Below are 18,479 nucleotides of genomic sequence, written 5' to 3'. Positions count from 1 at the left end.
GTGAGGAACACGGACTCCATAGAAGGTACTGAAACTGATTCTTTTATCAGGATTTGTTCCCTTTACTTCGAAAAACTTATAAATAAACTGAACAGCATAAAATGTATTTATTTAAGACTTGCTGACCTCGGGTTTTTGCTGACCTCACAAAAATAGAGTAACCTCAGTTCAATTGACATCCTCAATGTCGCTGATGAATCCAGATCCACGTTCAGGAAATAAAAACCTAAGTTAGAGCTGTTTCATGTACCATAGCTTCACTACAAAAAGCAAAACACAACAGAAACATGTCAAACAATGCAGTTTTTATCAGTATCAGGTACTTTATTATAGTTTCAGATGCAAGGACCAGTGCCACACACTTTGAATTATTAATTTTGTGCTCAAACAAAATTAACAGTAATATTTCTATACGCTTAAAGAGAAGAGAAGACAAGGAAAAGCAGTTTTTATATTCATTTCAAAGTCATGGAGTAAAGATACAAGACTGAAGCGGTTAGCATTTGTTCAGCTAGTAGGTGGTACGTTGGATTTGTTTCGCAGAACATTTTCTCTTCTTAGCGGAACTGGAGTGGGCTCACACGCAGACCGATCACATCCTTGCCAATCTCCGTCACCTGGAATATAAAATTATACATTAGAAGATAAAAGAAAACAGCAAGGAACCCTATTTCCTTCCATTGATTAATTATTTTTCCTATTCTATAGATAAAAACAGCTAAATTAAGCAAATGTATGGAATCTTGTCAACACTTCAGTTGCGTTATATATTTTACAAGTGCACATTTAACAAAATGAAAACCAAATTTACACTTACAAACAATGAAAACAAAAAAATAGATGGAAAAATAGTAAGTATTGAAACCCATTTATATAAAGTTTGTACTAATCAGTTTGTGGCTTTTTACCTCTACTACCTGTGGCTGCCATTTTACTTTTGGTTAACATAATTGTGATTACACAACTTAATTTCAAATTTTAAATGTTTGCTATGAAAAATAATACAAGCAGAAAACATTTTGTTTCATATAGCCAATTTTAAAAGTAGCTTGTGCATTGTACATTATTGATGTTTCTGCTGATAAAAGGACTATCACAACCTAGCTGACTGGCATTTTTCCACAGGGTTTAACGTAAGCTAGGAGACATTAATTAACCCAGACTTTTAGCTTTAAAATGCTGCATTAGTCCTAATTTCTAGCCTTAAACATGATTGGTATAATTAGAAATGCATTTTAAATTTTAAAAATATAATGTAGAACTCCACTTTTTAAAGCCTTTATGTACTTTTTGCCACATACTTCGAGTTTCTGGGTGAGCAAAAAAAGTTTAATTTAGTCTCACTCCATGCTGTGTAGATATCAGTATATTCTGTTCGGCTCATATTTTTCTATCCGTTCCGTTTTCTCTATTCCCTATTATGTTTCCTTATCCATTACATCAAAATATTTGCTGCAAAATTAGGATGGCTGTAATAAAAAAGCTTAATGTTAATTTTTTATTGACTTACACTTTTTTCTCTTTTAAAAATAGAAAACAGAACAGCTGTAATGGTTAAACTTTTGATATTTTTTCATGGCAACTTTGTTTTTCTATAGCTAGTTTGGTGATTTGCTAACAAATTCGCATTCCTCTCTCTTTACCTGAGTGACCCTGCAGATCTGGCCTTTGTACGGAGGGCAGTAGCAGGCTCCAGAGAGGGGGCACTTCTCAACGGGACGTCCTCGGTACAGAGGAACAAAGGAGGCAGCGCACAGATCAAACGGATTGTGGGGGTCGTAGTTCAGCTGATGGGTGTCGGTCAGGGTTTTCTCACAAGCCGCCAGGATTTTACGGGTCTAAATCACAGGAGAGGGAGGTGATCACTGAATGAGTACGAGTCATTTATGACAACATGATGAAAAAAAAACCCAGAAAGAATCAGTGACAACCTGCTGTGCAACATCTGGCTTCGGGCCGAGCTCCAGGAGGCGCCGCGCAAATCCTGCAGCTGTTTTAAAGTTGCGGAGTTTAAAGAAGAGATTCAGAGCTGTGCGCAGCACCAGAACCATGTGGACCGGCTGCAGGTTGCAGTGGGTGAAATATGCAGCCATCTGCAAGAAAATACAGAAACAGTTAAAAGAGTAATAATAATAATCATTTCTGAATATTTAGAAGAAAAAAACAATCAAGTATGATCACAACATCTTTACCTCACAAAGCCTCTTCTGTTGATCCAAAGTTTCTTTAGGCAACTTCTTCCTCTCAACTTCCATGGTCAGACCCACGATGTACTCTCTGCATATTGTGATGAGCTGCTGAGCCTAAATCACAAAGTTTTAAATTTTTAAAATATAAATAGGTGGGAATATAACCATGCATTTATTTATAGATTAGCAGGGGTCATACACTGTAAAATTCAAGGACTTTTTAAGCATTTTCAAGGTAAGTTTTCAAACTTTGCCAGCACCATACTGTATGATGAGCAATACGGACTTAAAGTTTTATCACAGTATTTTGTGGAACTATTATAAAAACAATAAAAGTGACAATAAGAACTAAGTATTAGTCAGCATTATGGCTGCGACTGCGTCACAGCAATTATAGTCCCACAAACACAAATACTGCTTCTGAAAATCATTTGTGATAAACTTCTTTAGGACTCTAGTCGTAGAAATTAGTATGATTTATATGATTAATTTTAAAATAGTAACTAGATTTAATCATATTTTTAAATTTATTGATATTATCATTGACGTAAGATTCAGAGTTTGCGTGTAACACAAACCCTGTAAATTCTAGACACTAACAGGTACCATAGAATTGCACAAAAATCCGTGAGGGACGGCGGAGCCCCATGCCAGAAGAAAAACGGCGAGTGACTGAGGGTCACTGCACTTAACTACAAAACTGCAGTTTGACAGTAAAGCCCTTTCCAAACCTTGAAAACACCTCATTGAAATTCAAGCATGTTCAAGGATTTCCAGCACCTGTAAAAGAACCAACTGGCTCACCTCTGCGATCTCCTGCTTGTTATCGACCACCAGCAGAGGAACAGAAAGCAAGATGGCTCTGAAGCGCTCGACGGCTTCCTCGAACCTCCCAGCCGTGGTCAACTGGTAGCACTGCTGGAGGCGAGAGATCAGGTCGGAGAGGCGCAGCCCCACAGCAGGCAGTCCCTGCTTCGCCCCACAGTCCTACAGAAACACACCTGAGTCAGAAGGAGGAACCTGAATCTACAGCGGACAGCTGAAATACATCATAGCCAGCAGACGCACCTTCCAGTTCCTCTGAGGGTGACCGCGCAGACAAGGTAGAGACGGCAGCCCCAGGTAAGAGGTTCGACCTCTAGACAGAGTCTGCATGAACAGCGACTTGTAGGGGGCAAAGTTCACAACTCCAACCTGGTCGTGGAGCAGCTGTGAAAAGAAAAGAGAGGCCAATCCGATGTTAATATCTGTATCAGTCCCAATATTAAAAATTGTTTTTAACATCATGACTAGTTTAGTGAAAATTATTGCAAATGGAGAGTACATGTTAGGATTTGCTGCACATTAAGCTAGCAGGAGGACAGAAAAATGCAAACGTACTCTCATAGAGGTTTCAAAGGATCCAGCCAGGATGTGGTCGACTGGCAGCTGTGAGTTGTTGCACCACATTTGGGCTGGACTCATGCCCTTGGTTGGCGGCACAAAGAATCCATCTTCTGTTGACCCTCCTGCTCCCAGAGGAACGTCCTGATGGTTGGAAGTGAAATTCAATGTTACTTTTTATTAAAATGGGTCAAAACAGAAACAAAACAACATCTCTATTGATCAGGCCTGGAACGATTAATCAAATTAATCGTGATTAATTGATTACTGGAATACTAGTCAACTAACTTAGTAATTGATTAAACATTAACTGAAGTATACAGAATTTAAAAATGGCTATTTGCTGCAAGAACCTCCCACTCAGAGCAGCAATTAAGCCAGAAATGTAAAAAAAATATGTTAATTTTTCATCTATGGTGCAAAAACCTTCTTTGTCTGTAAATATGTTCTACCCAGAACTCAGGAAATGGGCTAGTTTTAGATTCACCTGGTTCAAATTCTGTGAAACATATACATTTTCTTTATCAAAATCAAAAAAAAAGAATAGAGGACAGTATTTTTAAACCCTACACTAAAGGAATGCTATTTTGTTGCATTTTAGGCAATAAAATTGTTTATTTTCTTATTTAAAAAAGGAACTAAATTATATATTTGTGTTTTTTGTGCTTTTCCAAGATGTGTCTAAATAAAAAATCTGGAGAATGTGCTGATATTTTTCATCAGAATAATTGCTAGAATAATTTATTACTAAATTAACCTTAGTATTGATAAAAAGATGTAGAATTTCAGCTTTGAAAGTTTAGAAAAAAAAACAATTTAAAACATTTTATGATTTTTGTCTTGCTTCCAATTATTCAATTATGTTTCTCCTCTCACCAGCTCTGGAGGAAGTTCCACTTCTTCGTCAATATCCCAGCCTCCTCCTTCCTCTTTCCCCAATCCCTCATCTCCTAATCCATCCTGGGCATCAATGAAGCCGTCTGAGGAAAAAGGGAAAATATATTTTGTAAATATAGAGAACCAAAAAACTTAAATCAACTAAAAGAAACTTTGGAGAAACAGTTTCTGATTTACCTTCATCCATGGTGAGCTCAGCATCGTCTCCCCAGCCCTCGCCTCCAGCTGCCTCCATGTCCAAATCCGCAGCCATCTGAACTGCTTTACCTACAACAAAAACATCACTGGCTTCATATTTGCATAATTAACTGAGAGCGGTTTGATTAATTTACACATTCAATATTAAGAACATTACTGTACTCTCCACTTTGGTACAGATTCGTCTAGCAGTTTTATTAAATCGGAAAGGTTTTATAGATTTTAGCTACAAAAACATGAAAATAAAACTTTTTTGTTCTTAATTCAAGAAGGAAAGAAAAGGCGCATGAGTAAAATCTTTCAACGTTTTTATCTTCTGATTAACATATGTATGTATGTAGGGCAGGAACAGCTTATAAAGTGCCTCGATTCATATTTTTAGCCCAATGCATTTTCCACACTAGGCTATGCTTCACATTTCAATATATTTTACATTATTTAAATATTTACATTATTTTATATTAATGGATCTTCTACAGAGTATTGCAACAGCATGATACTGCCACCACCACGATGAACGGTGGATATGTTCAGACAGCAGAAAAATGCAACCCAAATTCAATTTTTTCCTGTTATTTTTTTTGTTTATTTGTGGTTGTAATGCAACAAAATGTGAAAAAGTCTCAGGGTCATTGATTCTTTTCGTCAACGCAGCGTATCTAGAGAATAAAATCTATGAATAACTCACCCTTTGCTGCAATGGCTCCCTCAAAGAAGCCCTTGGATACAGTGAGCAGGGGCCAGTTGGTGTCCAGGGGGTTGATGGGAGGCGGCGGCTGCAGCAGCTGTGCATTAGGGTCGACCTCTGGCACCTGCATGGCACAAAATCAACCATCAAGCTTCTTACTAATCTAGGAATTTTCTGATTTGAAATAAAGTTTTTCAAACAAATAGTGTAAAGTTGAAAGTTTTAAGATAAAGATCATGCTTTGCCGACTCACAGTCTCCTTTTCTGGGTCAAAGGTCTCCTTCAGTGCCTCAGCCTCTTCATCCAGCCCATGAGTGGCTGCAGTGAGGTAAGCCAGAGACTCTGCAAACAGCAATTAAAGAGGCAAAAAGACATTACAAATAAAAACTGTTTGTTAAAATTTAAAAAAAAAAAACTTCAGAAGCACAGAGTATAATTTTTTTTATTCTAAAACTGTCAGCCATTTTTAATGGTCCTAATTATCTGCAAGGCAGAAATGAAACTATTGTGCACCTGTAAAAATATGTTAACATAATTATGTTTGCTTTACATCAAAACTAACTATTAAGTTAGTAAAAGTAAAAGAAATGCACATTTTTGAATTTTGAATGTAAACACTGCAACATAATAAAATGAGGTTTTAGAATATTATGTGTAAGAAATGTAACCAAATATAAATGCAAATAAACAATTTTTACTGCAAATATCAGAGAGTTTTATACATAAATTGTGTTCAACAGATCAAACTGTATCAATGGATATGAAAAAGAATATTGTTTTTAAGGAAATGGCAAACTTTTACAATAGCTTTGTATTAACCATCTGATGTTTAATGTTTTTCTTTGTGTACTAGACTTTGTATATAAGATAACTATATCTTTTAAAGATATAGTTTACAAAGTAAGTAAGTAAAAGTAAGTAAGTAAAAACATGAATAAAATTTTACTTACTAGCTGAAAAACATCAGGTTGTAATAAGGTGATAAGACATTAATATAAAGTAGCATTTGGAAAATACATTTACTGCTGTGGTATTCGGAAAATAAAGTTTGAAACCCATTGGTATAACAGATTATTATAATAATAATATATTTTATTATTAAACATCTAAATAATGAAAAAACCTTTCCAAAATTTAACAGATTTGATTAATCTCTAGTCAAATACTTATTTTAGGTACAAATTACAAACCAAACTCAACATTAACCTGTTTTTAATATTTTTGCTGCATAAACTGGAACAAAGTGCAGCTGCAGTTAACAGTACATGCCAGTTAAATTAATTAAATTAAATTAAACATAAAAAGTCAAATAGTGAGGTAGAACCTGTCTGTATCTCCATCTAGAAAGACAACACAAGAAGACAAACTAATTTATTGTAATTAAACCTGACAATCTAGTTTAAATCCGGTATATTTAGGTTAATCTGAGGTTCTTAAAATTTGAGTCACTTTCTAGATGTGAATATAAATAAATTGGAGGAATAACATGTAAAACTATGAGCAAATATTTGCACAAAAGGGCTGAGTTTATGTTTAAAACTCAGTGAGAGAAAGGAACTCACTCTGTCCGCAGTTCTTCAGGATTCGGACTCTCTCACTGACATCCCCCAGATACAGAGCCGCCTGGTAGTGACCGCTCATGTCCTTTCTGATCTCAGCTGCACATAAATCAGCAGACATGTTAGAAAATTAATCACATTTTAACACAATTACTAGACAACTGAGCAGCAAACTTCTCAATACTCACCAATCTTCATCATCTTGCGCAGCTTGGCCAGATTACCAGTGATGAGGTAGAGGAAGGTGAGCTTGTCGAAGTTCTTGGTCCTCTGGTAGCACATCTCAACAACCTGGTGGTGTCCCTGCAGCAGCGCCGCCTCGCCCAGACGCTCCCAGCAGCTGCGCTCATCCAGGGCCTTGGCTGCCTCCAGCGCCACCTGAAATTACAGCAGGAGGAAAATGATTTATGCTTCATCTTCTCTAGAAACTCATGAACTTTTGCCCAATAAAGACTCTTCTCACCTCAATGTTTCCGCATTCCAGAGCAAGGCTGAAACGAGTCTTCTCGTCTTTCACAAAATGGAGCGCCACCTCAGGGTAGCCCTTTTTCTGAAGGTAGGCAATGATCGACTGACCCACCAGTTTGGCATTTCGCACCATGTGGAGCACCTAAAAGAACAGCAGTAAAGGCGAACAGAAGTCAATAAATGGATGTGCCAAAACTTTCACCTGCTGAACAGAAACAAAACTGAAGTTATCATCTTTGGACCTAAAGAGGAACGATCTAGAGTCAACGCACAGCTTCAGTTATTGCAACTAAAAACCAGTGATCAGGTCTGAAATCTGACCTGAACATTCAGAGCCACATAACGACGGTTACAAATTCAGCCTTCTATCACCTGAAGAACGTTTCCAGGATTAGAGGACTAATGTCTCAGCAAGATCTAGAGAAACTCATCCATGTGTTCATCTTTACTCACATTGATTACAGCAGCAGTATCTTCACAGGTTTGTCTAAGCTGATCCAGGATGCTGCTGCTGGTGTTCTGACTAAAACCAGGAAGATAGAGCCCATCACCCAGTTAGAAAGTCCCTACACTGGTTCCCAGAGAATAGACTTTAAAAATACTGTTGCTAGTTTATAAATCACTGAACGGCTTAGCACCACAATACATTAAAGATCTCCTGTTGTCATAGCAACCTTCCAGAACCTCTCAGGTCTTCTGGTTCTGTTTCTGCTCTGCGTCTCCGGAACCAGAACCAAACATGGAGAAGCAGCATTCAGCTTCTATGCTCAACAAATCTGGAACAAACTTCCAGAACACTGGAATCTAGCCTGAAATTGAGCCGAAACACTGAGTTCCTTTTAAATCAAGACTACTTATAGTTGCTTTTGAACCATAATTAGTGAAACACACATATCTGATGTGTATTAATAATTTTAACGATGGCACTTGACAAAATGTAATGTCTTATTGGTTTTCACAACTGTTGACTGTATGATGAGTTTGTAATGTTTTCATGATGCAAAGCACTTTGAACTGCCTTGCTGTTGAAATGTGATATGCAAATAAACTTGACAGAAAAATTCAGGGAAAGTAATTAGAAATAAAACAACTCAAAGCAAAAATTAAAAAAGACAAACCTCATCATATTTTCGATTGACCAGAGCCAACTTGAAGCGGTACTCAGTCGGGTCGATGGTGAGAACGCGAGGCCTGCACTCCCTGTCCAGACAGTAAACACTGTTGCCTCTGACCCGGGTCACATAAATGGGCAGGTCCAGGGTCCGGATGATGCCATGATCACTACAAAAACATTAAACCGCAATGTTAGAGAGTCCTGATACATTTTTCAGATCAATACATTACATTTTTAAATTTGTACCGTATTTTCTGGACTATAAGTCGCATATTTTTCATTGTTTGTTGGTCCTGCAACATATGCTTTTTTTCTTCATGTCACATTTTTTTGACCTTGCAACTTATACTGTGCAGCATCTTATAGTCCAGGAAAAGTCTACCTTTTCAAATATAACTACAAGATTTCACTGTCAATTAATGACAGATATTTCTACAAAAGTCAGGTTTTAAATTTGAAACCTGACTATGAGGAAGATACTGAAAACAGACCACAATGTCCAGAAATAAAAATATTTCCTAAAGTCTACTAAAAAACATTTAAATCAAATTTCTTTTTCCAAACTGCATAGAAACCCTGATGTAATCTCTAAAGTGTTTAAGAAGCACTGCTATAATCTATACCTTGGGTTCATTTTCCAAATTGTTTGCAAATTTAAAATAGATTAAACACCTAAATTACAATTTAATATGCTTCTGCATATATCCTTAACCAATGCAATATAATTAAATTGTAACGAACAAGCATTTTATCGACCACATCTGCCAATGAAAGGCAAAAAAAGGAAAACCTTTCAACTTTACTGAATAAAATGTGCTTCTAGTGTTAAAATATTAGCTCAACTTTCAGAAAACCTCAAAACAATAAATAAAAAAATAAAACCCTCACCCTGAAGTTAGGGCGTATTTGATGTGGTTGGAGGTGGTATAAATGAAGACGCCGCTCTCATCCCAGGCTCCACTCTTCACTCTGATGTTCTCATGAATGTTGCAGAGACTCTCCAGCTTACGGTTGCAGATCATAATAGCTAAAAGAGATTTTCAGAAAATAAAACAAAATGGCTTCCATCTCAGCAATAAAAACTCAGAGGGATTAGATATTTACCATGTTTTGCCAGCAGAGCCACGTGGGAAGTGTCGGAGCTCCACACCACATACTTGACCTTGGCGATTTTCACCGTGGCCAGAGAGCGTTTCTGCTGCACGTCGAACAGCGTGACGGCGTCGGCGTCGCGCAGCAGCAGCGAGCCGGTTCCTGCGTAGAAGATTTCCTCGCAGCTTGGCACCTGGACCTTCTTCACTATTTCATTTTTCAGGTTTTTAATCAGAAGCTGCAGGGAAGAAACAAATAATCTTCTTAAAACAAGCACTTAAGACACAAAGATAACCACTTTTTTAATCAAAAATACATAATTATTTCTTTACTAAAATGGGAGATCTGATTTCAGAAACTGAGTACTTTGACTTCGCATAGAGCATTACAAAAACAATTACTACAAGGGCCATAAAACTAGGCTGAATATGAAGTTTATTTTTTAAACATGTATTTGTTTCAGATTTAATACAGTTAATTTTTAATGGAAATAGATATTTAAATTATGGACAACTGCAAGACAACTAAACTGGTAAATGGTAACTAATCACAGAGAAAGATAAGCTATTAAATAATAATAAAAGTGTCAATTTCACTATTCAGCAGGATTTCACTGCATATTTATGCAAGTTATAGAACTAGACAAAAGACAAAAATAAAACAAACATTTGTCTAAATTTTTCCATAACGTTGTCTTGAAATTTTTGACAAACTTTTAATTTTGACTATTTTTTTCTACATTTCTCAACAGGACTCACAGAGTGCATCCGATCAAGGACTGCAAATCGGTTTCTTGCCACCCACACCGCAGTCAGGCCAGATGATCGTTTTCCCTCTGGTGCTGTAAGTAAAAGTACAAAATGTTTACATTATTGACAAAATTAGAACAAGAAAATGAATGAAAATTATTTGCTTAGAAACATTATATAGTTTTTGCCACAAGGGGGAGTAATATTTAATATTTCCTTCACCGTCAGGGTTCTGGGAGTCGCTTTCTTTGGGAATTGAGTAGAGGTCGTATGTACTGTTCTCCAGGTTGGTCGCTCTCTAAAGAAAATGCAAATCATGAAGCAAAAATATGAAAAAACAATTGTGCTGACCAGGAAGGCGTCCTCAGAGAGGGATACGTACTGTACAGAGCAGGACAGCGTTCTCAGCAGGATTATACGACATGCTGAACACCGGAAACTTAGAACCACTGGGTAGAGGGAATACAAATCTATTATTTAATATCTGCCTAAATTTCCTTAAAAAGCTGCACTGGGAAAATTTGAAGTAAAATGGCCGACCTGCGGAGCTGCATGACAGCAGTGTCCTTGCTGCTGTTGAAGTCCAGCTGGCGGAGGAAGCGATCTTTGACGTAGTACAGCATGTTGCCATGCACAGCGTAAGCAGGACGTTCCCGTTCCAGCTTGAAGACGATCATACCGCTGTCATGACCTGAAGGAAACGAGTCGCACGTAAAAAAAAAAAAAAACAAACTTTAAATTTAATGAGCCCGGACACAAGTTGCGGTCACTGCCTACCAGCTGCAAACAGGTTAAGGTTTGGGTGGGCTCCCAGCACCCAGAAGCGATCGTGATCACGGCGAAAGGTCTGAACTCCGGTCCGCTTGGACATGTCCCACACCCGGATGCTCTTGTCCTCCGAGTTGGACAGGATGAGCTCCTGGCGCGGATGGAAAACGGCGCAGGAAACGTTGTTGTAGTGGCCGCGGCATGTATCGAGTTCCCACGCCTTGGACTCTGAGCGGGGAAAAAAAAAAAGAGGGAAGGATTTTATTTCTAGGAGTAAACTCAATGTAAACAAAGCTGGATTGTTGGTTAAAAAATTAAAAACAAAATAAAATAACTTTATTTGACCGCGGAGTATCAGAAAAACATCTGCAAAAATAATCTGTTTGCAGATGATTCAGTGTATTACCTTGACAAAACATCTTCCAGGGATGACTGGAAATTGAGGCTGGACAATAAATTAATTTCATCCATTAATCAAATTTTTTGTTTTTGGAGATTTAATTTTTGGAAAAACTGGATTTTTTCTTTTCACACCAATGCTCTCGTTAGGTTTCCATAGTTCAGAGTGATGTCAGCACTTACAGGGCGGCCATCTTGTTTAACCAGCATGTTTTTACAGCTTTTTTTTTATTTGGACTTTGAATTCAGGTTAACTTTACAGAATAATAAGAAATAGGGCCAGACTTCGATTTCTTTCCTTTTAATTACAAGAATAAAATTGTACAACAATAGAATCAAAATAACACGACAATTAAGTCATAATGTTACCAGGATAAAATCATATTAGGAGGATGAAGCTTTGAAAACACCTACACGAAAACATTTTAAAATAAGGAATGTTGAACATTTTGTGAGTTTTACAGATAAGAAAATACTTTATCTTTTAAAACATCAGCATCATATTGTTACAAGTAACAGGAATTTGAAACAATCGTGTAAACAATTGTCTATTTTGAAGAAAGATCTATGCCACATCCTGTCAGATCACAATAACTATCAAACATCTCTCCTTCTGGTAAAATTGTGACTTTATTCTGTTAATATTATGAGTTTAATCTCATAATTTAAAAACATTTTCATAGCCCGGCCCTTATACTTTATCGTACAACTCGCAGAAGGGATGCTGCTTTATGAAAATATTTTCTGTCATTTGTTACTTGGAAAAGAAACAGAGAAAAAAAAAATCGCATCTGGTATGAAAAAAAATCTGAGATTTTGTTTTTAAGCCATATCACCTGGTCCTAACATGCCCTGATTTTTTATATTTTTTCACAAATCTCGTGCAATTAAGTTTAAGTAGTTGTGCAGCAGACATTATAGAAACTAGTGTCAAATGGCTCACCGTTCATTCTCCAGATCTTGACCTGCCTGTCGTCGGCTCCAGACACGATGAGCGGCATGGTGGGATGGAAAGCAGCCCAGTTGACCCCACGGTCGTGTCCCTGCACACAGACGCACAAATCAGATCTTCCTCCAATAGGAGAATCAGAAAGACACTAAACTGCACATACTTAAGATATTTCTCTACTTTCAAGGAATCTGGACTAACAGATCAGCTTCATCTCAAAATCTGTATCACTTAGGCTGGATTATAATTCACTAACTTAATCCTTTAATGAACAGTTTGTGATCTCATACTCTTATCTTGTTTGTGAACTTAATTTTAACATTTGCTTCAACACTTTGGACCCCAGATATGGATACAAAAATTATCTAGAGTTAAGATAAAACTGACATGTCTTGTTTTTTAACAGAATGGCATTATTTGTAGTTTTTATGTAAGTAACAAAAGCACTAAAATTATTATTTTTTTAAATAGACAAATACCCAAGTTGAAATGCGGAATATTTTATTTCCCTTTGTAATCAATAAAGTATTTCTGAATTTTATTTGAATTAAATATAAAACATGTAATTTAAATACATTTAATTCTGAATTTTATCTCTTAGTCTGTGGAAAAAAGAACAAAATCTGCAACCTTTTTTCTATTCCTTGATACTTCCTCATAAAGACCACTACGAGATAAGAAAAAATAAAACTACATACTTTTCATGACTACAAAGAATACAAAACTACAAAAATGCTGCACGTGATAACTAAACCAAAACAAACTAAACTAAAACAAACATTAAAAAAACTGTTTTGTAAAAGCATTGGAACAATAAATGAGTTTTTATGCCGTAGCTTCAGTACAAGTTTTAAATACAATCTGAGCCTCTGTAAATTGAAATATAATTGAAAACATCTGAAATATTTAGCTCTGTATAATAAAAGTCATTACAATAATTAAATTTAAAATTTTTCTAATTTGTTACACATTAATCCAGTGGGTGAAAGTCGCTGCCTACCTCCAGGACGTGTTTCACAACCGCATCGGAGGCACCAAAAAGGTCAACCCCGGTGATGCCGCGCACGTCCGTCTCCACGGCACCCGGAGACAGGTTCTTCTTCCTCAAACCTGGAACCATCATTCAGAGCATCGCGTGCAAAGAAGGAAACGCCATTTTCATGTTAACCACAGCACAATCACAGTACATGGGAGGAAGGGAGACAAACACACTAAATGGAAATGATAAAACAACAAGATAATAAAAAAAGCAAATTGTTGGACTACCGAACACACACAGGGTTGAAACGCACCAACACAACCATACCACCAACAACTCTACTGATTGGGTTATTAATCTGTGATTTGATTGGACAGCATCACAAAGATTGTATTACTGATTTCAGCCCATTAATACAAAGTGGTGAACAGGTAGCTCAACAGTCTTGATAGAGGAAGGAATGGCAGTAGGAACCAATGTGCAGGTGTGGATGTTTCCTGGGAAGAGCATGGGACGAGGATGACAGAGTGTGTGGACTAGGCTGAATGGGGTGGGTGGGTGGTGGACAAGATGTGCTCTGATTGGGCACTGAATGCCAAAATGAGAGGATGATAGTTGGTCCGTTAGAAAGGCACATGCATGTTTCAGTCTGGATTTTTCAGCCCCATGCAGGGTTATTAGATATTGAGAGCAAAACACAAAGTCTTACAAAGTATTTGTTGTCTAGTTTCTAATGCAAATATTTTACAACACTTGAAATAAGACAAAACTAACTTACAAAGTAACTTCCAGCAATATAGAGAAACATGTTTTGTGTCAATAATCCATCAACACTGACTTTAAAAAAAGTAAATAAATAAACAATATATATCATGATAGGGATGTGATCAATATCAATAAATAAAATATCTTAAAGAATATTCAATATTTATGAATATTCAGCATTCTGGGAGAAGTAGGCAGAGGAAAGGCTTTATGTGCTCAATCTCTCACAGCAAGCTAAGACAGTTTGGTGGAATCAACTGACTCACTTGCTCTTTGGTTACCTAGCAACTCACTCATTCTTTGGTTACCTAGCAACAACCTGCCCAGTAACTTGAGCAGAAGCAGTTTAAGGTTCCACCATAACTGCTTAAAAATAAAAAACGACGACGTAGAGTGGATCAAACAGGAAAGGTCACACCACAAGTTTGGCAATATTTCAGATATTTAAAACTAATCAATAATTATCTATATCAACAATTATTGATAGAATGACATGAAATGCTTATATCATGATAGGTTTCTCAGCCACATTCACTGGCAGATTTTTCCACTTATAACATGAATTTGTTAAAATTGTAATTATTGACTTAAAACAAGTCCCTATATCTTGCTGAAAAGTCAGTTTACTAATTAAAGTTAACCTTATTTCAAGTGTACTATGATATTTACACTACAAAATAGGCAAAAGGATTTTGTGTTTTTGCAGTCAAGTTATTGTTATGCATTAGTAGTAATGGTAACATTGTAAAATTATACATGCAAGTTTCTTTGCCATGTAATGGGAATATTTATGTATTATTTAAAGAAATTAGATAGTTTAATCGAATTAGTAGTCTGAAAATTAACTCATAGCGGTTAAAGCTGGTGCAACATAAACTATTCGTGAGATGAGTTTGGATGCAAAGTGAATCTTCCTTAAAGCTAAATCTGGCTGCACAATCAACTTCTGCTGCAACATCATGCAGTTTATAGCTCAAACACAAAACACATGAATGCAGTGATGCCAAGTACACACATACATGAAAGTACATAAGAGTCCAACATGTAAGGGTCACAGATCCACATCTTTACATGTTTAGAAATCAAAGATGAGAGTCAAGAGCTTCTACGGTTAGTGCAAACACAAGAAACGAGAACAAAGTTAAACATTCAAAGTCTGAGAAGCATGCAAAGCCACAGAAACACTTCTCGAAACTGAAGTTTGTTGAAATTATTTTAATGTCACTAAGTCACTACTTCAAAAGTACTGCACAAATTCAGGTCAAAGACAATCTTTTATTCACAAATAAACTATTTTAGTTTGGAATGAAAATATAGTTGTCTTTTCTCTGTGCTGAAAGGAGAAGTGTTTCTGCTGAAAGTCCATGAGAAAGAAAGCACTCAGGACGTGACATTCATCCTGATCCTGCCTTCTTTCTCCTCCATTGAGCCCCACATCCCCAAAACCCGGCCCACTGCCCACTCTGCTTCACTCCTCCCAAACCCTCACCGGAGATATCCCACACTCGCACTGTCTGGTCCAGACTGGCGGACACCACCAAGTCTTCTGATGGGTGGAACTGGGCACACATCACGTAGTGGTTGTGTCCCGTCAGGACGCTGATGGAGACATAGAGCAGAAAAATCATTAAATTTGTTTAATTCTTATGAAATTGCAAGCTTTCTAAATATCTTATGTTAATAAAAAGTCTAAGTTCTCTTCTAGACCATTGAGAAACACGGAATTGTGTACAAGTTTGCTTACCATACACAGGTCCTCGACTGCCAGTTCCAGATGCGGATGGTCTGATCATCTGAGGCACTCAGAATCCATGGATATTCCTACAAGTAACGTTCACAATTCACTCAAAAAGACTTTACATGAACCTCAGAATCACAAACCCAACAGTTTTATTGTCAAACAGCCTCACTAAAGCAGCTGACAGGACTCAATTTTTTTCTCTCCATCTCATTTTTATGTTTTCTGTTATTACTTTAGATCTTATAAATGTCTATGTTGTTTTCATGTGATGATCAGGTCTGAACTTGGTGAGTATTTTAGAAATTTTACTTTTGCTGCTTCAGTGTCATAATTACATGACAAAGTATCAGGGCCAAGCTAATAAAAATAAATAAATTATGAAACAATGTCACAATATTGTGAGAAAATAATCACATTAGAATTGAGTTGAAATCATATGAGGAAAAAAGTCATAAGAGAAAATATTTGTAGTAATACAAAAATAAAGTCAACAGGAATGCAATTTTATTGTATTTTAGGCAATAAAGAGTTTATTTTCTTATTTAAAAGAGGAATTTCCTTGTTTGCATCTTTTAATGTATTGCTAAATTCTAATGTTGTACCCAGAAGGCTTGGTGATTAAATGACAATTCTACAAAATGTGCCAATTTTTACATAATCGTTAGTAGCAGCCCTAGTATTTTCTTTTGCCCCTAAAGTACAGTCTGTTATTGTTACTTCTATTTGTGTGTACATATGCATACTATAACTGTCTCGTCACTTTGCTGCTGTCATAACTTAATTTACCCACCGAGGGACAAAAAAATTTGATTTCTACTCTACGTTAAGAATAAGAATGTGTTAAACTTGTGGAACAACTCACATGGTGAAAGAACGTAGTTCTGATGTAGTCCAGGTGTCCCAAAAGGGTAAAAAGACAGCGTCTCAGCTTGTAGTTCCACACCTGATTGAGCAGATATAATGTTAAAGGTTTCCAGAGATGACAGCACAATGAAAGATTCAAACATTGCTTAAATCATGTGTTTCAGGTTCATATGCGTGTTGCTGCTCATGCAAAACAGAAGCAGTGATCACCTTGATTTTGTAGTCATCTCCTCCAGACACAAAAAGAGGCTGCTGCTTGTGGAAATCAATTCCTCTGACAGGACCTGTGGGGAACATAACAATGTAGTATGGAAAACGATGCAAAACTTCAACAAAACAAGACATTTAAAAAGAGCTAATTTACCATCATGTTCATCAAATTTATCGATCAGTGTGCACATCCGATAGTCCCACAGCTGGATGACACCATTGTGCAAACTTGCAAGAACCCATGGCCTTTTTGGATGAAAACTCAGACCTGAAATACAAATACATTTTCAACTATAACCATGACCCCGTCGACAATCTGGATAGTAACATTAGCGGTAGCTACACAGATGTGCAAGTCGCGTTATTTTAACATTAAACCAGATATTAAACACAAGTAAATGGCAACACTTTACAGCGTATACAAAACTAAAACGACAAATACTTTATTTCTTAACCGTTACACCTTGTGGAATACATAGTTGGTAAAAGTAACGCCCGCTAGCTGGGGCTAGCATCGATGCTAACCGCTATTAGCAAACTCTTACCTTTCACACGCGCAGACTTGGTTTCAAATTTTGTTAGCATCGTCGCTGCTCAAATCTCCAGGACAAATTATTAAAAACTATCCCTAAATCGTCTCAATCCTAACAAAAGGAACCACTCAAATGTTACAGAAAGATTGTTTCATACGGCTTGGTCGCCTTCGCCCATTTAGCCGACTCCTGTTTTCCTGACACGTAGTCGCTTCTGACTTCCGACGCAAATCTGACGCAGAAAGCTCCACGGCGGAGGCGCATAGAAATACAACACAGAGAACGGCAATGACAAGCGTCTGTGAGCACAACGGTTAAAATTCAGTCATGACAACTCTAGAAGACCGGTTTCTATACGGATTTACAGCGACGATCACAATTATAAAACGTGTGGAAAGAACTGCATATTCGGAGGTGGCTAGAATAGCTAAATATGCTACTTAAATGAGAGTAGCATTACTTTAATATTACTTGAGCCGAAGTAAAAATAATCGTAAAAAAATAGTTAAGTAAAAGTGAAAAAATAGGTCTATTTGGCACTAAATGTTTGATGAACTGGTTGATAAAAGCATCTTATTTTGTGAAAAAGATGTAATCAGACAGACAAAAATATAGTTATGTGCAATTTTTCTAAGGAATGAAGTAAAAATTTACAAAAGGAAAAAAAAATTTCAGAAGAACACAGGTGGGTTGAATACCCAGAATTTGAACTCAAGTATGAGTAGCACTATTTTAATATAAAGTACTTTATAAAGAACTTTAAAATTTAAACTTTAAACATTTTTTCTTCAGCCAATAAAATTACAGTGGTTAGTATAATCAGGAATTATACTTAAATGAAAGTACTGTTACTTTAATAATATAACGTCAGTAAAATAAAAAGCACAGTGCAGTAAAACTTACTGTAACTAGTTACTAATTACCTGATATTGTC

General features: G+C 36.6%; 1 protein-coding gene across 1 annotated transcript; it reads right to left on the bottom strand.

Annotated features, from left to right (window-relative positions):
* Window positions 1–298: 298 nt before the first annotated feature.
* On the bottom strand, window positions 299–17,765 carry copa (COPI coat complex subunit alpha). The gene is made up of 30 exons (XM_028020808.1): window positions 17,558–17,765; window positions 17,167–17,280; window positions 17,013–17,086; window positions 16,801–16,881; window positions 15,942–16,018; window positions 15,687–15,796; window positions 13,454–13,563; window positions 12,448–12,547; window positions 11,115–11,333; window positions 10,878–11,028; window positions 10,720–10,786; window positions 10,560–10,635; window positions 10,347–10,429; window positions 9,601–9,826; window positions 9,385–9,523; window positions 8,501–8,663; window positions 7,378–7,524; window positions 7,103–7,292; window positions 6,918–7,013; window positions 5,609–5,697; window positions 5,356–5,479; window positions 4,647–4,736; window positions 4,449–4,552; window positions 3,570–3,716; window positions 3,258–3,398; window positions 2,994–3,176; window positions 2,193–2,303; window positions 1,932–2,093; window positions 1,644–1,838; window positions 299–617 (listed from the first exon to the last, which is right to left on the bottom strand). The coding sequence occupies exons 1-30, from the start codon at window positions 17,595–17,597 to the stop codon at window positions 558–560; spliced, it is 3,669 nt and encodes a 1,222-aa protein (XP_027876609.1). The 5' UTR covers window positions 17,598–17,765; the 3' UTR covers window positions 299–557.
* Between the last annotated feature and the right edge of the window lie 714 nt (window positions 17,766–18,479).

The sequence above is a fragment of the Xiphophorus couchianus genome, chromosome 6 (genome assembly GCF_001444195.1).
Source record: "Xiphophorus couchianus chromosome 6, X_couchianus-1.0, whole genome shotgun sequence".
NCBI lineage: Eukaryota > Metazoa > Chordata > Actinopteri > Cyprinodontiformes > Poeciliidae > Xiphophorus > Xiphophorus couchianus.
Note: the sequence above shows the minus strand (reverse complement) of the source record. Positions and strands in the feature narration are given on the sequence as shown.